This window comes from Sarcophilus harrisii, chromosome 1 (genome assembly GCF_902635505.1).
Source record: "Sarcophilus harrisii chromosome 1, mSarHar1.11, whole genome shotgun sequence".
Classification (NCBI taxonomy): Eukaryota; Metazoa; Chordata; class Mammalia; order Dasyuromorphia; family Dasyuridae; genus Sarcophilus; species Sarcophilus harrisii.
The window spans coordinates 602,423,508-602,447,035 of NC_045426.1; the positions used below are offsets into that span (position 1 = coordinate 602,423,508).

The 23,528-nt window shown below is 35.3% G+C and overlaps 1 protein-coding gene across 1 annotated transcript in view; it reads right to left on the reverse strand.

The window, feature by feature from the left end:
* The window catches only part of EIF3H (eukaryotic translation initiation factor 3 subunit H), a 105,202-nt gene extending 86,838 nt beyond the window's left edge, over positions 1–18,364 (reverse strand). Inside the window, exon 1 of the mRNA XM_003760335.3 lies at positions 18,187–18,364. Coding sequence (XP_003760383.1) covers positions 18,187–18,321 — 135 coding nt within the window. The 5' untranslated portion in view covers positions 18,322–18,364. The remainder of the gene's footprint in view (positions 1–18,186) is intronic.
* Between the last annotated feature and the right edge of the window lie 5,164 nt (positions 18,365–23,528).

A 23,528-nucleotide genomic window follows, 5' to 3' on the forward strand; every position in this document is an offset into this window, starting at 1 on the left:
GAAGTCAGGGAGGGCATGACCATCTGTGTTCTAAAACAAAAGAAAGCAGATGTAGAGGGCAGAACTTTGGAGAAGTACACTTGAAACAAGGTATTAACTCAGTGGAATTGTTATCTAGTTTACATATACTTAGTACTTAGCATGGTGATGTAATAGTTCTAGAATTGATGTAATTGTAATAGGGTATTTAAACTGAGGACAAATGGCAGAATAGAGTACTTATTAGAAATGCTTATTAAGACAGTCCTGCAGGATAGGCGGGCAGGCAAGCAGACTGGGTCAGACTATGACAGATACAGACTGTGAAGTGGACAATAAAGATTTTGGATTTTATTCCTGACTATTCTCGTGGTGATTATTCTGCTGAGACCAAGGCTGCTCCCAAGGCCCTCCAGAAAGCTAGTCTAGACATTATAGAAAGTTACTAAATAATTTTCTTTAATTTATTCCACCAATAAACTGGGGGGATTATTTGAGTGAATCGCAAGGTTTTGATTTACAAAAATCATCCCCTTTGACCATTATATTTGAAACCCTGTTTATTTACCAATTACTGTTTTTTAATTACTGAGAAAACTGAAAGTAAAAAAGATGAAATACCTTGCCTACAATCAAATGCATCCACTTGAGGTAAATAAAATATGCATACTAGTCTTCTTCGAGGTTCGAAATTCAACAGTTTGTCAACTACAGGATGACATTTAACCTTTACCACAGACATGTGAAGGAAGAAAAGTCACAGTAAACTTTGAACGTAAGTTATTATTATGTGAGAAAAAAAGCAAACCTTTGCCCCCTTAAAAACAACAATAATAATTCATTTTTATAGAGATCTTAGGTAGGCATACTGCTAATGAGCTTTGCAATTATTATCTCATTTGACCTTCACAACAACTCTAGGAGATAGGCACAGTTATTGTTCCCCTTTTACAAATGTGAAAGCTGAGGTGAATAGAGGTTAAGTGATTTGCCCAAGATCATACAGCCAAAAAGTGTCTGAAATCAATGTGAATTCAGATCTTCCTAACTCAAAGTCCAACAGTCTATATACTGTATGGTCAAAGGGAGGAATATTCCAGGTTATCAGGTAAAATGAAACATTCTTATGTTGACTGGAAGAAAACCAGGTATATTTTTAATGTTAAGAAAGAATTGAAATTAACGTCAAAGTTAAACAACTATAAGAAGCTAATACTGAAGAGAAAAAACAATTGATGAAGCTATAAAAAAGATATGACATTTCAATTCAATATGATCATACTTACTGAAGGAACAGGAAAAAGACCCATTTGCCACAGAATTAAAAGAAATTAGCAGGAAGTAAAGCCAATTTCTAGAGGCTTCCTCAAGAATAGCCAAGAGGTAAGAAGAAAATTATCAAGATATGATAATTATAAAAAAATAACAATTTAAAGGCAAAAAAAAAAAAAAGGATTTTTTTTTTAATTAAAGCATCAACAAAGTTGATTAAAATACCAAAATGTCTCCAAATAACAAATTTCCAGGTACATGATTTAGACCTCAAGGGTGATACTTAATGCAAAGTTAGGAGAGCAAGAGATAATTTACCTATCAGATCTCTGGAGAAGGGAGGAGTTTATGGTTAACCATGAACTACAGAACATTATAAAATGTAAAATGACTTTTGCATTACATTTTAAAAATTTTTGCACAAACAAAACCAATGCAGCCAAGATTAGAAGGAAAGGAGAAAGGTAGGAAACAATTTTTACATCCAGCATTTATGATAAAGGCCTCGTTTCTAAAATAAAGGACCTAAGTCAAATTTCTAATACAGTAATTCCCCAATTTATAAATGGCCAAAGGATATGAACAAAACAATTTTCAAATGAAAAAATTAAAGCCATCTATAAATGAAAAAATGCTTTAAATCACTACTAAGTAGAGAAATGCAAATTAAAACAATTCGGGAAGTACCACCTCAAAGCTCTCAGGTTGGCTAAGATGACAAGAAAAGATAATGGTAAATGTTAGGAGGGGATATGGGAAAATTGGGACACTAATGCATTACTGGAGGAGTTGTAAAATGATCCAACCATTCTGGAGAGTAAGTTGGAACTATGCCAAAAAGGTTATAAAACTTTGCATAGCCTTTGATCTAGCAGTGTCACTACTGGGTCTGTTTCTCAAAGAGATCATAAAAGAGGCAGAAAGGACCAATGTGCAAAAATGTTTGTAGCAGTCCTTTTTGTAGTAGCAAAGAATTGGAAAATTACTAGATAGCAGATGGGAAATGGCTTAATAAGTTATGTATACTAAAGTAATGGAATATTACTGTTCAAATAGTAAATTTCCATTAAAGAATTACAAGCTGAATGTGAAGCAAGGTGGCCTACCCAATTCTGATCTCAAACCATATTACAAAAAGGGTTGTCATCAAAACAATCTGGAACAGGCTTATCAGTAGAATAGATTAGGTATACAATAAACCCCAAAATCCACATTTCTTGGACACAGAACAAAATAACAAAAACTGCTGAGAAAACTGGAAAACACTCTAGCAGAGAGGTATAGATGAATATTTCACATCATAGGCCACAATAAGGTCAAAATGAGTACATGGCTTTGACATTATAAGTGACCCCATAACCATATTGGAGGAGCATAAAATAATTTATATGTCACATTTATCGATAAAGCAAAAAAAAAAAAAAATGACTAAACTCAGAGAGAATCATTGCTGTAAAATGGAAATTTCTGATCATATTAGATTTTGTACAAACAAAACCAATGTAGCCAAGATTAAAAGGTAAGAAGTTGGGGAAAAAAATATTTTACAGCAAGTATTTCTGATAAAGGCCTCATTTATCCAATATAAGGAAAACTAAAGAATACAAATCACTGCCCAATTGACAAATAGGCAAAAGATATGTACAAGCAGTTTCCAGAAGAAAGCAAAGCTACCTAATCATATGAAAAAATGTTCTAAATTACTATTGATCTGAGAAATATAAATCAAAACAACTCTGAGATATCATTTAACAACTAGTACTGGATTGGCTAAAATAGAAGGGAGAAATAATGACAAATGTTGAAGAAGATGTGGGAAAATTGGGATACTGAGGCATTATTGGTAGAGTATGAACTGATCCTTACGGAGAGCAATTTGCAACTATGCTCATAGGGGTATATATCTGTGCATGCCTTTGACCCAGCGAAGCTAGTATTAAGTCTATACCTCAGAGATTAAAACAAAAAAACAAAACTAACAGAAAACCAGAAAAAGGCCCTACTTGTACAAAAATGTTTATAGTAGCTCTTTTAGTGGTGACAAAGAATTGGAAATTAAGGGGATACCCATTAAGTTATGGTATACAATTGTAATGGAATACTATTGTGTTTTAAGAAATGATGAGCAGGATGCGTTCAGAAAAACTGGACTTAAATGAATAGATGCTGAGTGAAATTAACAGAAGCAGGATAACACTGTTCACAGTAACAGCAATATTGTACAATTATGACTGAATGGCTTAGCTATTTTCAGCAATACAATGATCCAAGACAATCCAAAAGGACTCAATGATGAAAAATGCTCTCTCAAGAAAGAAATGATAATGTAAGTATGAATGCTGAACAAAAATACTATTTTTCACTTTATTTTGGTCAGTATTTTCTTTCACAACATGACTAGTACGGAAATGTTTGCATGATTGTATATGTATAACCTATATCAAATTGTTTATTGTAACAGAGAGAACATAAGGGAAGGAAGAAAGGACAGAATTTGAAATTTTAAAAATGTAAATGTTAAAAGCTGTTTACACATGGAATTAGAAAAAAAATGAAATATTCAAAAATTACAAAATTCATGCAGAGAAATTAAATGCAAATACACATTATCATCTAGAAGTTGCCAACCACTCATTTCAAATCCCTCATAATAAAAATCCATCAAGAAAGAATGCTATACCTTTCACCTCACATGTAGGATGACAAAAAATGAGGAAAAAACTAATGATGGAATGACTATGAGGAAAATGACACACTAATACACTGCTGATGATACTGTGAATCAGTCCAACATTTCTGCAAAACATTTTGGAATTATGTGAGAAAAATGACTAAACTGATCATAATAATTAATCCTTGCTCCAACCATCTTACTTCTAAAGTATAAAGGAATTCAAAGAAAGGAAAAATCCATATATAAGAAAATATATATAGCATTCTTTCTAGTATCAAAAACCAAAAACCCACATGCTCATTGATTGGGGAATTCCTGAATTAAATGTGATTAAAAAAAAAAGCGTGTAGTGGACTTAAAGAAACATGGAGAGATTTCTATAAGCTAATGATTAAGAGGAATGCTGGGAATAGAGTTCATCTAGATTTCAGCAAAACTTTTGACATAACGAAGAAAATGGAGAGAGAAAGATTAGATGATATAATACTATTATCAGATAAACTTAGAAGTGGTTGGATGGCCAGATTCAGAGTTCAATGTCAGGAGATTTCCAGTGGAATACCAAACACCTAAGAATCTCTGACAATAAGGACTTAATCAGATCTATCACCCCTAACCACAAGTAGATTGTTATCTCTTTGAAGTCAGGAATGGTCATATTTTTTGTCTTGTAATTCCCTGAGTCTAGTACAGAATCTTGCATATAATAAGCACTTAATAAAATGGCATTTTAAAAATTGAATTGCTGAAAGATCTGCATGACCCTGAACTATTATCTCAAGATGACCAGATATTCAGAAACTCTGAAATCAGGGTGACCCTCCCACTTATTATGCTTTTAACTATCTTTGTAAATGTAATTTTTCTCTGACACCCCAATGTTACTTATTGAGAATGAGCCCTACATCCATTCAAAATATTTCTTAAAAAAAAAAAAAATGAAAAATGGCAAAAATATAATTTTACAGCCAGTAGCCAGTAGGAAAAAAGGTCAGCAGGACAGGATGGACAACTTCTATTTGGTATATTTAAACCAATCTTAGAAATTCTGGGAGGTAAAGACCCACAACCCAAATCTTATACCAATCAATCTCAGAAAAGCTATTATCTCAGATCAGTTTGTTTTTTTTTAAAGAAATGGAAATGACACAAAATCTTATCCTAGCATACACTTAAAGGCAATATTTGGACTTTCATTTAATTCTGGTTTTTTGTAATGACTGACCTGTCACCTTGGCAGATTTCTTGTTTGAGTAAACTTAGATCATTTTTCTAACATTGAAAAAAGAAAGTAGTTATTGCCAGAATATAAAATTGAAAAATAGAGGGCTGTATTAGTCTTAAATAAAACACATTCTACAGCTCACTTGGGACAATGGTTCCATTTCATAAATAGCTAAGTCAAGTAAAAAATAGGATTTAAATCAGAACTACAAAAAGTTGTGATATGAAAGTTTTCAAAAAGACAAAATTCATTTTGTTTCTGACACATATTGTAATATGTAATAATGCTTCCCTACACTTAATCAACATAATCCCTGTAATATATTTCAGCCTAATGAAAATATTCAGTATTATCAATGGTCTAAAATTAAGTTAAATGAAGTAACCACAGGAAATTCAACGGGGAAAACTACTTTAAGTGTAAAAATATGCCATATACTATCAAATAATTATTTGATTATTAAACATCAAATTTAGAGACAGCTCAAAAGAAAAAAACTTGCTATTTTGAGGGGGAAAAAGTATCTGTTCATGAAATGCAGTCATTATTTTATAACCTAACACCTCCAATTCATTTCTTTTCATCAATTTAAAGGTCCTTTATACTACTATTCCTATACATGTCCCCAACAAAGGCACTTAATTCTGAGCCATCTAGCTGCCCCCACTTACTAGATTTTCATTAAGCTCATCTGCTGACTGTAGCAGTCCCTCAAAGTTCTGTCTAGGACCCTCTTCTTCCTCTATATATAATTCATCTGGTTATGTCATCAGCTCTCATATATTCAATAATCTCCATGATGCAAGACAAGCAAGATACCAGCCACCCGTCTGGGCAGGGTAGCCCCAGTGGATGGAGCAGCCAATATGGAGGCATGATGAGAAGGGCTCAACATGACCTCAGAATTTACTCTGTGACCCTTGGCAAATCAATCACTCAGAGCCTCAGTTTTCTCCTCCTATCTATATCTCTTCCAGATCTAAATCAATGATAACAAAAAGAAGGGACTTTGTTTCAGGAAGAACAGGGAGTTATGATAGATACTCCACAATCTCCCTCCTCTCCTCCAGCTTAGCAGTTCTGAGCCAACCTCACTTTCTATGCACAGGCTCAATCCAAGCAAGGTAAAGAGTCCTGAGCCTAGCACAAAGCAGGCTCTGAATAAACACATATTAACTCACAATACTCTGATGTTCCAATTTCTTTGCACTAGATGTTTCAATGTGCTTGCACTCAACTGAAAATAATAGTCCATTCAATAAGCATTCTTTTATCCACATGACTTCTCTGGTGTGGATATATGTAGGCTCTCATTTGGGAGGGTCTGCAATGTTTTGAGGCTCAATGCAATTGTCTCAATACTGTCCTTAAGGAGAAGTATTTGGAGAACCTCATCTATAGGAAATCACTCTTCCAAATGGACTATATGTTGGACTTCATCCAAGATGGATGAAAACAGCTTCCTCCCTAGTGTTTTTCCTATCCGAATATTAATAATCAGAGGATCACTAAATAAAATTATTTCTTTTTTCATCACTCCAAGAACCATCATGATTCTGATATGTATAAAAGAGGTATCTTGTTTGACAAAAGTCATTAAAACATCATTTTGCTCTATAATGATGATTCTCAAATCTGCTTATCCATCTCTAAGCTCTCTCCTGACCACCAATCTCATAAGTGCAGCTGTCTACTGAACATGTCAAAATAGATGTTTCATAAACATCTTAAACTCAAAATATCCAATTCATTTCATTATCTTCCTACACACACAAATGCTTCTGTCTTCTTAATTCTTATTTAACTCAAGATATCTCTCTTCTCTCAGTCACTCAGGATCACAACCTGAGTCATCAGCCTCAGTTTCACATCCAATCTGCTGTCAAGTTTTATCTTGCATATGCTCCATGCTCTCCTCTGACACTGGCACCAACCTAGTACAGGCCCCCATTACCTCATGCCTGGAATACTACAAAAGTCTGCTAATTGGTCTACCTGCCAAAAGTCTCCCCAAACTGATACATCCTCCATTCAGCTAACCAAGTAATCTTCCTAAAGTCCAGGTCTAGCCAAGACATATACACCCCCCCACACAAAAATATTCAATAAATTCCAGTGGCCATTATCTCCAAGAACAAATATAAAACGTTTTGTTAATATTATAAACACTTCATAACTGAGACCTACTATTTAATATTGTATTAGAAATGCTAGCTTTGGCAATAAGAGTTGAAAAAGAGATTAAAGAAATAAGAATAGGCAATGAGGAAACCAAATTATCACTCTTTGCTGATAATATGATGGTATACTTAGAGAACCCCAGAGATTCTACTAAAAAGTTATTAGAAACAATCCACACCTTTAGCAAAGTTACTGGATACAAAATAAACTCACATAAGTCATCAGCATTCTTATACACCACTAACAAAACCCAACAGTTAGAGTTACAAAGAGAAATTCACTTTAAAGTAACTACTGATTGTATAAAATATTTAGGAATCTATCTGCCAAGGGAAAATCAGAAACTTTATGAGCAAAATTACAAAACACTTTCCACACAAATTAAGTCTGATCTAACCAACTTGAAAAATATTAAATGCTCTTGGATTGGGCGAGCAAATATAATAAAAATGACAATACTACCTAAACTAATCTATTTATTTAGCGCTATACCAGACTCCAAAAAAACTATTTTGATGACCTAAAAAAATAACAACAAAGTTCATATGGAAAAACAAAAGGTCAAGAATTTCAAGGGAACTCATGAAAAAAAATCAAATGAAGGTGGTTAGCTGTACCAGTTCTAATATAATATTATAAAGCAGTGGTTAATAAAACCATCTGGTATTGGCTAAGAAATAAACTAGTTGATCAATGGAATAGGTTAGGTTCAAAGGACAAAACATCCAATAACTTTAATTATCTAGTGTTTGACAAACCCAAAGACCCCAGTTTTGGGGATAAGAATGCATTATTTGACAAAAATTGCTGGGAAAATTGGAAATTAGTATGGCAAAAACTAGGCATTGACCCACACTTAACACTGTACACCAAGATAAGGTCAAAATGGGTTCATGACCTCAGCATAAAGAATGAGCTTATAAATAAACTGGAAGAGCATAGGATAGTTTACCTCTCAGACCTGTGGAAGAGGAAGGAATTTATGACCAAAGAAGAACTAGAGATCACTATTGACTACAAAATAGAAATTTCTGATTATATCATATTGAAAAGTTTTTGTACAAACAAAACTAATGCAGGCAAGATTAGAAGGGAAACAATAAACTGGGAAAACATTTTTACAGTCAAAGGTTCTGATAAAGACCTCATTTCCAAAATATATGGAGAATTGACTCTAATTTATAAGAAATCAAGCCATTCTCCAATTGATAAATGGTCAAAGGATATGAACAGACAATTTTCAGATGATGAGATTGAAACTATTACCACTCATATGAGTGTTCCAAATCACTATTGATCAGAGAAATGCAAATTAAGACAACTCTGAGATACCACTACATACCTGTCAGATTGGCTAGAATGACAGGGAAAGAAAACTTGGAATGTTGGAGGGGATGTAGGAAAACAGGGACACTGATAGGTTGTTGGTGGAATTGTGAACACATCCAGCCATTCTGGAGAGCAATTTGGAACTATGCCCAAAAAGTTATCAAACTGTGCATACCCTTTGATCCAGCAGTGTTTCTACTGGGCTTATATCCCAAAGAGATAGTCAAGAAGGGAAAAGGATCTCTATGTGCCAAAATGTTTGTGGCAGCCCTGTTTGTAGTGGCTAGAAGCTGGAAAATGAGTGGATGCCCATCAATTGGAGAATGGTTGAGTAAATTGTGGTATATGAATGTTATGGAATATTATTGTTCTGTAAGAAATGACCAGCAGGATGAATACAGAGAGGATTGGCGAGACTTACGTGAACTGATGCTGAGTAAAATGAGCAGAAACAGGAGATCATTATATACCTCAACAACGATACTGTATGAGGATGTATTCTGATGTTGAATTTCTTAGACAAAGAGAAGATCTAATTCAGTTTCAATTGATCAAGGATGGACAGAAGCAGCTACACCCAAAAAAAGAACACTAGGAAATGAATGTAAACTGCTTGCATTTTTGTTTTTCTTCCCAGGTTATTTATACCTTCTAAATCCAATTCTCCCTGGGCAACAAGAGAACTGTTCAGTTCTGCCCACATATATTGTATCCAAGATCTATTGTAATCTATTTAACATGTATAGGACTGCTTGCCATCTGGGGGAGGGGGTGGAGGGAGGGAGGGGAAAAATCGGGACAGAAGTACAAGGGATAATGTTGTAAAAAAAAAATTACACTGGCATGGGTTCTGTCAATAAAAAGTTATTAAAAAAAAAATATATATATATATTATAAACCCTTCATAACTGGGACCTTTCCTACCTTTCCAGTCTTCTCACACCTAACTTCTGCTCTGTGATCCTGACATGGGCCTTCTTGCCATTTCAGAAACAAGGTATGCCACTCTCTGGGCTTCTGGCACTTTCAGTCTCCCAAGCTTGAAATCCTCACCCATCTCTGCATCCTGTTGTTTTTAATGAATCATTTCAATCTCTCTCTAAATTCATGTAGTGGGTAAGTGTAGCCAAATATTGTCACAAAGAAGAAATTGTGAAAGTAAAAACCTAGGTTTTTATCATTATGGTCAAGCACACAAAGTCAGGCCTCAAAGAAAAGTTGAACAATCATGAAGCTTCTTACAAGTTTCTTCCATATTAAAATCTAATACATTTTATAAAAGTTAAAGAGAAAATAGAGACATAATTCTATCCTTCTTTCAATTTCATAAAAATTGTACAAACCAATTCATAATTTCACACATCCTCAACAAACTTTGTCAAAGAAACTCAATAGATAAACTACATTTAAAGGATTCCCAAGATCTAGGGGGAAGATTTACATGTTGCCAATTCTTTTTCTTACTTCTAATCTAAGAAAAGTTAACAATTTTCCATGTATCAGCTTTTCTTCAGGTGAGGTTAATATTACAAGACTGCAGAAATAATATCTGAGTCCCAAATAAGGCTGGAAAATCAAAAATTCCCAAACACAAATATTATCATATATAAGATACAGAAGTTACTAACAATATTATTTATGCCAGGTATATTTAAACTTCTTCTCATATTTTATTACTGTTTCTACTTTGGTAATCTACAATAGTTCATTTTACTCGAATGCCTAAGGCTCTGTTATTATCAGAATTTAACAACACAAATTACTCTTTGTTTTCTCTTTCATTAAAACTCATTCTTGATTTCTAATTAAAATGAAAATTTTGTTTACAGTTCTTGATTTATAATTTTAACACAGGTTAACACAGGTAACTTTCAGAACTTCTCCAGAAAGCAACTGTTTTCCAATATTTTTTTTTAACACAACCAATATAAAGAGATATAGATATATACTTATATCTAGCTAGATAGCTATTTCTGATTTGATTTCTAACCACAATGCTAAGTGACTCAGTTTGCCAAAAACTGAATCAAAACACAACTTTCCTACCAGGCATTATGTTCAAAGTACCACACCATTTTTCCAGACTATCAGTTATCTATGATTCTTGAAATCAATGCCAAATAGGTTTTCTATATTTATGAAGAAGACATTTGCTTTCTTCTTTAATACCAACTAACCTGTTTAAAGTCCTATAAGATGATGCACTGAATATGCAGTCAAATTTGGAAAATTCAACAGGGTAGTTACTAGATTGGAAAATATCAATTTACATGCCAATCCTAAGAAAGGGCAATGCCAAAGAATATTCAAACTATCAAAGCTCCACTCATTTCATATACAGGAAAAGCTATGCGTAAAATTCTGCAAGCTAGGCTTCAACAATATGTGAACCAAGAATTACCACAAGTATAAGCTGGTTTTTGTATTAGAAGAACAAGAGACCACAATGCTAACATCTATTGGATTATGGAGGAGTTCAAGAAAAACAATTTACTTCTGCCTTATTAACTATACTAAAGGTTCTGCTTGTGCAGATCACAAATAATCACAGCAAGTCCTCAAAAAGATGGGAGGATCAGATCCTCTTTAACTTGTCTCCTGGAGAACCTGTATGTGGGTCAAGAAACAGTTGTTAAGACTCAAACATGGGAACAACTGAAAGTGTTCAACAAGGAGATACACCAAATCGGTTCCAATTGTTCAGTAATTTATAGAACCAGCTACACCCACCGAAAGAACTCTGGGAAATGAGTGTGAACCACTACATAGAATTCCCAATCCCTCTATTTTTGTCCGCCTGCATTTTTTATTTCCTTCACAGGTTAATTGTACATTATTTCAAAGTCCAATTTTTCTTGTGCAGCAAAATAACTGTATGGATATGTATACCTATATTGTCTTTAACATATACTTTAACATATTTAACATGTATTGGTCTGCCATCTGGGGGAGGTGGTGGAGGGATGGAGGGGAAAAATTGGAACAAAAGGTTTTGCAATCATCAATGCTGAAAAATTACCCATGCATATATAATGTAAATAAAAAGCTGTTTTAAAAAATTGGGTAAGTGAACAACAATATTGTCACCTCATTTGCTTAATTTATATGCAGAATACATCATGCAAAATGCCAGGCTGGACAAATTAAAAACCAGAATTAAGATTGCAGGGAGAAATATCAACAATCTCAGATATGCTTATGATACGTGGTGACAAAAAGTGAAGAGGAAATTAAGAAGCCTCTTGATAAAGATGAAAGAGAATGTAAAAGCTGGCTAGAAGCTTAATATTAAAAAAAACTAAGATCATGACATCTTTGTCCTATCATTTCCTGGAAAATAAGAGGGAGAAAAAAAAAATGAAAACAGTTTCAGATCTTATACTCTTGAATTTAAAGATCACTGTAGATGACAACTACAGCCATGAAATTAAAAGATCCTTGCTCTTTGGAACGAAAGCTATGGCAAATCTGGACAGTAAAAAGCAGACATTATCACCTTGCCAACAAAGCTATAATTTCTTCTAGTAATAATAAGTGGCTGTGAGAAATGGGCTATGAGGAAAACTGAGCACCACAGAATTGATGCTTTTGAATTATGGTGCTAGAGAAAACTTTTGAGAGTACCTCAAATATCATGGAGATGAAATCTGTCAATACTTAAAATTAATTCAGGCTATTTCAGTATTTGAAAGGTCATATATTGAGGCTTAAATATTTTTGCTATATAATAAGACAGGACTCACTGGAAAAGACTGAATTCGGAAGGCAAAAGGAGAAGCAGACAACAGAGAATAAAACAGAATCTTGGAAATAAACATGAACTTGGACAGACCTCCAAAAATACTAAAGGACAAAAGAGCCCAACATATTATATATGATTCATAGAGGTCATGAAGAATCAGGCAGGACTGAATGATTGAAAAATAGGTGAATTGTTGGCACAGAGGTAAGCAGAAAAAATTTCAATTAATTGCAGGATACTATGACTTTAAGGGGCAATCACTTAACTATTCAAAGTCTAATTTAATAACTAATTTAAAATAAAAACCTATTTCACTTCAAAATACAACTATTGTTCAGGCTCAGGAATTTCTATAAAGATGTTATTACTCATTTAAAATTTATTCCATGCTGTGATCCTCACAACCAATAAAAAATACTATTATAATTTAGATATTCCAACTACTGCAATCTTTTGCTCAAAGTTATCAAACTATGTATACCCTTTGACCCAGCAGTGTTTCTACTGGGATCATATCCAAAAGAGATCTTAAAGGAAGGAAAGGGACCCATATGTGCAAAAATGTTTGTGGCAGCCTTTTTATAGTGGCAAGAAACTGGAAACTGAGTGGATACCCATCAATTGGAGAATGGCTAAATAAATTATGGTATATGAATGTTATGGAATATTATTGTTCTGTAAGAAACGACCAACAGGATGATTTCAGAGAGGCCTGGAGAGACTTACATGAACTGATGCTAAGTGAAATGAGCAGAACTAGGAGATCATTAGACATGGCAACAACAAAATTCTGATGGATGTGGCCATCTTCAACAATGAGATGATTCAGACCAGTTCCAACTATTCAGTAATGAAGAGAGCCGTCTACACCCATAGAGAGGACTGTGGGAACTGAGTGTGGACCACAATATAGCATTTTCACTTTGTTGTTGTTTGCTTGGATTTTGTTTTCTTTCTCAGGTTTTTTTTTTTCTTTTCCTTTTTTGACCAAATTTTTCGTGTGCAGCAAGATAACTATAAATATGTACACATATATTGGATTTAACATATATATTTTAACATATTTAACATGTATTATTGGACTACCTGCCATCTAGGGGAGGGGAAGGAGGGGAAAATTTGGAATAGAAGGTTTTGCAAGGGTCAATGTTGAAAAATTACTCATGCATATGTTTTGTAAATAAAAAGTTTTAATTTAAATAATAAAAAGAAATGTTTGCATTTTGCTATCAAATATGGTCATGGAAGTATCCCAAAGTCTTAGTGCAAAACCTTAGTGCAAAGTAAATGGTACTTACTTTGTATCCTGTAGTGGTTATTGGATCTATTCTCTCTATCTTAACTAAAGTCCTACCTTCTGCAGGAAGCATTCCCAATCCTACTTAACTTTAATGCATTCCTCTGAGATTACACCAATTTATCATGTATGGATATTGTTAGTAAACTAGTTTTTGCAATCTGTCTTCCCCCATAAGATTTTGAGCTTTTTGGAGGAAAAGACATTTTTTTGCCTTTGCATCATCAGTGTTAAGCATAGTGCTTGGTACACAGTAAGCACTTTAATAAATGCTAGTTGAATGGCCAAAGGAATAAAAAACTGCATACCCCTTGATCCAGCAGTGCCTTCACTGGATCTGTAGCCCAAAGAGATCATAAAAGAGGGAAAAGGACTCATGTGCAAAAATGTTTGTAGCAGTCATTTTCATAGGAGACCTCAACTTGGACCCTGTCAGAATTAGATAAATCTAATCACAAAATAAGCAAGATATCTAACTACACATTAAGGAGAACAGAATTTTAGAAAAGTTAGCTATGATAGACCTCTCGAGAAAACTGAATGGAGATAAAGAGGAATATATCTTTTTCTCAGCAGTACATAGTACCCACATAAAAACTGACCATATATTAAGGGGAAAAAAACCTCATCACCAAAGGCAGAAAGACAGAAATATTAAATGCATTTTTTTCAAATCATGCAATAAAGTGCCATGGGAAGGTAGACTGGAAATGGAAACTAAACAATCCAATTCTAAAAAATAAGCCAAAGAATAAATCATAAAAACAATAATTTTATCCAAATGAATGACAATAATGAGGCAACAAACTTATGGGATACACTCAAAGCAGTTCTTAGGGGAAACTTTATATTTCTAAATGCTTATATAAAATAAAGCAGTGAAACTGATCAATGAATAATTGAGCATGTAACTAAAAAAGCTAGAAGAACAAATTTAAAATCTCCAATAGTGCATCAAATTAGAAATTCCAAAAATCAAAGGAGAGACTAATAAAATAAAAATTCACAAAACTATTTAACTAATACTTAAAACTAAGAGCTGGTTTCATGAAAAAAAATCTACAAAATATATAAATCTTTGATTAATTTTATTAAAAAAAAAAACCAAATTATCAGTATCAAAAATGAAATGAATTCACCACCAATAAAGAGGAAATTAAAACAATAATTAGAAGCTATTTTGCCCACCTGTATGCCAATAAATCAGATAAGTGAAATGGATGAATATTTACAAAAACTTTTTTATCCATTTCTCTTTAGCCTATAATTTATTCCCAACTGTAATAAGATGCCCCTATTCCCACTATTAGTAAATAAACTTCAAAGGGTCAAATATGAATGTTCTGTTTGGCCTTTGCAGTCTTAGCACAATGAAAGCATCTAATAAATACTTCTTATTCCATGATAGACCACCTCTATCACTGCAATATATATACTCTCACATACTCAGAATGACATGATGGAAAGAAAACTCAATTTGCCATTATAAATATTAGGGTTCAACTAGGAAATGAATGTAAACTGCTTCCATTTTTGTTCTTCTTCCCGGGTTATTTATACCTTCTAAATCCAATTCTCCCTGAGCAACAAGAGAACTGTTTGGTTCTGTACACATATATTGTATCCAAGATCTACTGTAACCTATTTAACATGTATAGGACTGCTTGCCATCTGGGTGATGGAGTGGAGGAAGGGAGGGGAAAAATCACAACACAAGTGAGTGCAAGGGATAATGTAAAAAATTACCCTGCCATGGGTTCTGTCAATAAAAAGTTATTTAAAAAAAAAATTTATGAAATACAAGATGGATAATTAGATTACATCACATTTAAAAGGTTTTGTACAAATAAAGACAATGCAACAAGATTAAAAGGAAAGCAGAAAGCTAGGAAATAATGTTTATAGACAGTGTTTCTAATAAAAGTTTCACTTCAAAAATATTTAAAGAACTGAAGTCATTCCCCAATTGATGAATAGTTAAAGAATATGAAAAGGCAGTTTTCAGATGAAGAAATTAAGGAGATATAAAGTCATATTAGGAAAATGCTCTAAAACACTACTGATCAGAGAAATACAAATTTTAAAATTCTGAGGTACAACCTTACATCTATCAGATTGACTAATATGATAGAAAAGAAAAATGATGATAAATGTTGGAGAAGAGAGTTGTGAACTGATCCAATCATTCTACAAAGCAATTTGGAATTATGCTCATAGGGCTATAAAACTGTTCATTATCAGACTAAGACAAGTTTTGAGACATCACTTCACCCTCTCAGATCAGCTAAGATGATAGGAACAGAAAATGATAAATGTCAAAGGAGATGTGGGAAAACTGGGACACTAATGCATTGTTGGTGCAGTTGTGAAATGATCCAACCATTCTAGAGAGCAATTTGTAATTATGCCCAAAGGGCTATCCAACTGTACAAATCCTTTGACGCAGCAATGTCATTACTGATCTGTATTTTAAAGGGATCATAAAAAAGGACCCACAAGTGCAAAAATGTTTGTGGCAGCCCTTTTAATGATGACAAGGAACTGGAATTTGAGATGTCCATCAGTTGAGGAATGGCTGAGTAATGGCATGTAACATTAAGGGGGACTGGGAAAGGCCTCTCTTCTTATAAAGGGCAGGATTTAAGCAAGACTCAGAAGGAATCCAAGAGGGAGAGATGAGAAGATCAGTGAAAATGCCCAGAGCTGAGAATGTCATGTTTGAGGAGTGGCAAGCAAGTCAGTATCACAGAATTTCAGCGCATGTAGGAGTAAGTAAGGTACGAGAAGACTGGGAAAGTAAAGAGAGGCCAGGCTTATGAAGAGATTTGAATGCCAAACCAAAGGATTTTCCATTTGATCCTGGAAATCAAAGAAGACACTGGAGTTTCTTGATTTGAGGAAAGGTGGGGAGGAGGAAGTATGAGTTTGGTTTTGGACATGTTGAATTTAAGTTGTCAACTGGACCCAGTTTGAGTTTCTAATAGGCTGTTAGAGATATAAGACTTGGAGATATAAGGTCATACAGGAAAAGAGGAGCAAAGACTCTTTTCATCATTCTTTATATTCCCAACAACTACCACAGCTGCTGGCTGTGGCACACAGCAGGCTTTAACAAATGCTTATAGATTGATCTTCAGCAAGTCACTTCCCCTTCCAGACATCAGCTGCATCTTCTATAAAAGTATGGAGCTACACTAGATGGCTAAAAACACTTTCTAGCTAACTCTACAAATCTAAGTACGTTAAGGAATGGAAATACCTGTTGGTGAGAAAACTTTGCTTCTAGATTCAAATCTCTTATTTGGTAACTCTAGGACATCCAGCAAATCACTACCTTTTTGAGTATTAGTTTATTCATTTCACTATAAGACCGAAAGAACAACACTTACTCCTTTAATCTAAAGGAGAGTTAAATGTTGCCACTAAGATTGTATATGTTAGTGTTTTATAAAATGTTATGTCATACAAATATAAACTACTGTCATATGTAATGAATCAAGCCAAAACAACAACAAAAAAATTCCAAGAAAAATTAAAAGATCATATGCTTGAGAACATTAAAGAAAATAGTCTATCAAATCCAATTTTTCTTTTTCTTCACCATATGGTTTGGTGCACTGTAAATAATTATTTGGAACTACTCTCATTACCAATAAATACTTAATAACTGAATATGTGTAAGGCACTTCACAAATGAAATCTATGTGTAAGTTACATCAATTTTTAAAAAAAGACAGAATCAAAAGCAATGTTTGTTGGGGGGGAAAACCCAATTCAGCATACTCAATTTTAATTTTCGCAAGTTTTTCCCCTTTGACATAGATTTTTTGGCTGATGAATGAGACAACTTGGATGCAAAAAAAATAAGCACAATGAAGGAGGAAGGGTGGACATAATGGCTATACCAATGTGAATGGAAAAGATCCACCAAGACGATAGAAAGCTGATATGGCAAAATTAAGAAAAACAAACCTGGCACTAAAGACGACTTGAAAAGCTCCCTCTTTCTCACCTTTCTTAAAAAGGGGAGTCTAAGGAGAGAAGAGTCCCTAGGAGTGAAAATGGCTTATTTTGTCAGATTTTGGATGTTGGGTGTAAATTTTCGTCCCTCAATAAAAATTCTTTATTACTTAGGATGACTCTGAGGAGGGGGCAGGGGAGAAGAAGGAAATACACAGCTACATAAAAACAAAGGTATCTTTAAAAATTTATTTTTAAAAGGTCAAGCCCCAAAGTTGGCCCTTTTTTCTGCCTACCAAGCTCCAACTCTCCAGCTCTTCCCCAAAAACATCAGAGACACAGCCTGGACGCGCCCCCAGAGAAACGGAAGAGTAGAGACAAGAACCGCACCACTCTCGCCTCCCTCCAGGAGCCCCGGGGAGCAAAAGGCAGACAATGATACGAGCCGAACGCAGGGTTCGGGGCTGGGCGTGAGGAGCGCCGGGAAAAGCGCCCGCCCACGTGCGTCCGGAGGGCTCCGCACTCACCAGTCCATCGATCTGTACTTGCTTCACAGCCGAATCTCCCGAGCTGCCTTTGCCTTTTCCTTTGCCGGAAGCCACGCCGGTTGTAGAAGTAGAACTGGTGGGGCCAGCGCCGGTACCTTCTTTACGGGACGCCATCTTAGTGGAAGGACCGGAGGAAAGAGAAATGTGAGAGACCGGAACCGGAAGAAGCCCTTCAGCGCGACGTAGAACTACGACGTCCCGAATGAAGGTGTGGGCTGTAAGGCGTAGGAGGACGCATGGAGGGGCGGGCTTTTGCGCCTGCGCGTTATCTTTAGCTCTCGTGCGGGCAGGGCGGGGCGGGGCGGAGATTGAGACAGGGGCAGGGGCGGGGGCGGGGGCGGGGGCGGGGCGGAGATAGAAACAGGGGCAGGGGCAGGGGCGGAGCGGCACGGGGGAGACTTCCTGAATGCTTTCTCTTGGTGCGCTAACTGCGCAGGGCACGGTGCGATCCCTCTAAGGTCCTCCCAGATAGAGTTAGTAGTCCAACAAGAATGTCCCGTACAGTATGCTCAAGCAGAAACTTCCGGAAGAACCCTTCTCGGGAATGACGGCCAGCAGGCATGCGGAGCTCCGATGCCATCTCTCTTGATCCTCCCTAGAGCCTGTGAAGTATTTCTCAGTATTACACCCTTTTTACACATGGAAAAAATGAGATTCGGAGAGACTGGCCTAGAGTGACGTAGCAATCAGTATCAGAGTTGGGATTTGAACCCAGGTTTAATCCCGCTTCCACTCTGTCCTCTGCCATAGATTATCCCCCTTTGAGGGGAATAGCATACGAGATTCCGCCAACAACTAGAAATCTGTCCATTTACAAAGGGCCCCTTTAATAATTTGATGAGTTAACATCATTTGTCCTAACAAGTGAATTCTAGGTTTTAAGTGATTTGTAAGTAACTGTTAATTAATTCAGTAATCACTAATTAATCATCTGCGGGGTGCTACTAAATAATCTAAGGAGCCATCAATTTGGAAAACATTTTTTTGAACATCCCCTCTACTCTTAAAGTAGAGAACTTATTATAACTCGTTCTATAGGCGTTGGGAACTCTAAGATCCTACATTTCTAGCATTAGTGCTTACTTCACACACAAGAAAAAAACAAGCATCCAAAAACGGTTCCAGCCTTTAAGGAACTCATATTCTATTAGAATGTAGTTCATGAAGAGTGTTCCTTGATTGCAGATTTTCTTCCCTTGAATTTCTCCAAAATCATGGAGAATTTGAAATTGGAAGGCAGCTTAGCTATCCGAATCCTTCATTTATCTCGTTAAGAAACTAAGACGATTTGCTTGGGAAGATCTTTTGCACTCCAGTGTGTGGTCTGTAAATTTGGTGAGTGAGCTACCTATGTCTAATCCAATGAATAAAAAACGTGAAACAGCTTAGGACCTTGGACAGATCCCTGAAGCATTTCCCTGGAACTGTGGTTGCCAAATTCTTGAGTGCAGAAAACAGGAGTCCTGAGACCCTTTTAGGGAGCCTATGAGGTGAAAACTTGTCATAATAACACTAAAATATTTTAACTCCTAACATGGCAAATATTAATAGATATAGGTTATAAGGGAAAAATACAAAAGTCCTCAATAATTTTTCAGTGTAAATAGGTCCTGAAATCAAAAAGTTTGAGAATTCGCTGTACTAAAGAGCTAGAAGTTTCTCTTAATACAATCTTATTGAAAGTGGGATAATAAAAATCTAAAAAGGGTCTAGTTAATCTAAAATAGCTATAGAAAAAGAGAGAGTAAAAAAAACAAGCAAACTAAAAATAATGTTTAACTCTCAAAGCTATCAACTAATTAATATTAAGAAAATACAAATAAATAATATAGATTTTTTTAAAAGGCATAGGTGGAAAACATTAAAAGCAAAATATACTCAGCTCTCATAGAAGCACCAGAAGCAAACTAGAATTTTTTCAAGCTATAATAAACATATAACAAAATTTACTTAAAAAAAAAAAAGAAAAGAAAAGAAAAGAAAGAAAATGAAAATGAATTCAATAATTATGAAATGAAACAAAGAAGGAATAAATTAACTTTAAATCATGGATAAATAACTATAAACAATTTTGAATCCAGTCATTCGAATAGTTCCAAATCCATTATTTTGCCCATATTTCTCCATCTTGCTCCCCAGAATGTCTTCAGAAAGTTTTAACATGTATTTTTTAAGAACTTGCTATGTGTCAAGCACTGTGCTAAGTGCTAGAGATACAAATCCTTCCCTTCTAGAAACTACATTCTAATTGGAGAAGATAACACATAAAAAGGAGTTGAAAGAGGAAGAAAAGAAGGACATAGGAAGTCAACTCAAAAATACCGTCTGGAAGCCTGGAAAATAAAGAATGGATAATGGAAGTTCCAGGAAAAAATTACCAATGGGTTCCACTAGGTTGAGAGAAAAAGATCAGTTTAGATATCACTTCCAATTTAAGACCTTTTCCACATTCCCCAATATTAGTGATCTCCCCTTCAAAAATTGTTTTGCATTTGAGATGTATATGTAACATATGCACATATATTTATGTATATACATACATATGTATGTTTGTGTACTTGTATAATCTTTATTTTTATATGAATATATCATGTACAAATTATATTCTATCCCCCACCCCACCCCCAAAAGAATATAAGCATCTTGAAATCTGGGACTTTCTCATCCTATCTTTTTATTCTCAGTGCCTTTCATATAAGTGCTCAATAAACTCTTGTTAAAGATCAAGTGAAGGCAACAAACAATTAAGTTCTTAGTATCCTAAAACTCAGGGCAACTACATGATAGAGTGCCAAGCCTGGAGTCAAGAAGATTCCATTTCTTGAGTTCAAATATGACCTCAGATACTTACTAGTTGGGTGACTCTGGGGAAGCCACTTCAACTTTTTGGTTTCATTTTCCTCACCTGTAACATGAGGTGGAGAAGAAAATGGCGATTCATTCCAGAATCTTTGACAAGAAAACCCCAAATGGGGTTACAAAGAGACATGACTGAAATGAGTCAACAACAAATAAGTTAAGGAAATATTACATTTATAGATTAGCTAAATTTTAATAAAGAATTTGATAGTTCTCATGCGGTTTTGAGAGAGGAGATGAATAGGTATAGTTAGGTTGGTTTGAACCTACTAAATGGGCAGATTCAAAGATGTGGCCAACAGATATTCAATATCATCCTGAAGTGCGAAGTACCTGAATGATCAAAAAATTTTTTATGAAAACTAGGAGAGTTATCATCTTATCATCCACACTTATCATCAATATACCAAACACAATAAACTTGTAATTCTGGGTGATTTGAGTACCAGAATAGGCACAGACTACTAGACCTGGCAGGAAGTCTTTGGGAGAAATGGAGTTGAAAATAGCAGCATTCATGGTCACTGACTACTAAAAGATTTGTGCATCTCATGACCGTCTTATCATCAGAATTGTCTTCTATGAGAGAAATAATTATTTTCTACTGGACTGTAACTAGCCTCCATCCTGTGGTTGGTCAGGGCTGAACAAAGAAGACTAAGACAAGAAGGTCAGGAATCAAATAGAAATTTAATTTCAGAGTGAGGAAAATAGGTTTGCAAACTGAAGTCCCCCTGAAAAGGGGTGCTTGTGGTTTGTGACAGGAGTAGGGCTTCTATGGATGAAAACGACAAAAGGCAGGACCCAACACAGTCCTTCTTAGATCTGCTTGTTGGCCTTGGCTCTGGAAAAACAGGGTGTCTTCTAATATCTTGATATTAGATAACAAATTATTGTGGAAATCCCTAACCTTTCCCAAAACTTTAACACACCTAGACTATCATCTTATCTAGATTGAGTTGTTGTTCCACCCAACTAGAAAAACTTACAAAAAATTTAATATAGGGTGAATTCTGTCTCATTGTGTTCAATCAGATAAATCATTTGGGAAGGGAAGGATGAAGTGCTACATTTAATAGATTGTCATTATAAAAATAAGAGGCAGGGATGTGAGAGTTACAAAGATGATATAGAGTGGCATAGAGTGCTGGACTGATCATAAACGTATTCTCTCCAAATTAAACATTTGCATTCAACAAAAGCAGCAATCCCAAGGCAACACAACTTGTGGATCCAGTCAGAATGGTTATATGATTTATATCACCTTTGTTCATGTGTAGGAGCAAAAGGAGAAAATGGTAGAAGTAACCTAAGGCTAAGGATTATGTGAAAATAATTGGTGATATGAAAAGGAAGCTAAGGATTTAAGACAATGAAGACTTGAATTGGTCCACCAATGGGTCAAGAGAAGAAATACATCCATCTTATTCTGCAGTAAATTTCAGGAAAGCTATGACTTACCTAAAACTACATAAGTGCAGGAGGCAGAACCTTTAATTTACAAACCATATTTCTTTCCCAAGTATCACGATGCCTCCTTTCCTTTGCTTCAAAGCCCAGCCTTAATCCTATTTATCATATTTCCCCAATAAGTTATCACCTTCAAACAATAGGGAGTTCTATTCCTTTTCCACCTTCTGTACTGGTGAACAAACAAGCAGAAGCAGCCTTATGAAGGAATATAAAGGTAAGGGAGAAGGTCTCTCAGGGATGACTGAAATGAGAATTCCTGCGTTCTCTGACAAAAAGTCCTCTTAATCAGGGATCGTTTTGTCATCTCTCCATCTCTAGGGATACCTAACAGAAGGAAGAAGCACTATAGAATCTAGGAAATCTAAGGCTTGTGGCAAAATGGGATAATCCCTTTTGATCCCTAAAGATTCTCCCTTAAAAAGTCTCTTTAAAAAACAAGACAAATTCGGCTTAAAAGATCTCAAAACTAAAAACCTTAAATTAAAACAGCACTGCAGGATGCAGCTTATATTTTTGCTAGAGATAAATCAAATTCCCTCCTTCCTGCTCTTCTAGTTCCCCTATGCAGTCCTTATCAAGAGGCTTTTGAATCCCTTCCAAAACAGGACCTTATGTCCAACAATATTTCTTTAACTCTATCCCACTCACCTGAACCAGATCCTGAGACTTCCCAGCCCCGACTCCTCAATACCTTTGATACAATAGTGAGACCCATTTTTCTCCTCCTCGGGATACTGATTTTAACCTCTGACCCCTGGGAGAAGCAGCAGACTCTCAGAGAGAGACACTCAGAATAGAGGTGCCTTTTTCAATATCAAATCTCTGCCACACTAAGGAAAAACCTGGCCATTACTCTGAGGACCCCACCCAACTTTTTGAGGGGTCCAAGGCCAATGTCCTCCTTGATCTTTCCTGAGTAGATGTTAATATTAAACAATCTGCCCCAGATATACGGAGAAAGCTGCAGAAGCCAGTTTGAGGCCCTCAAA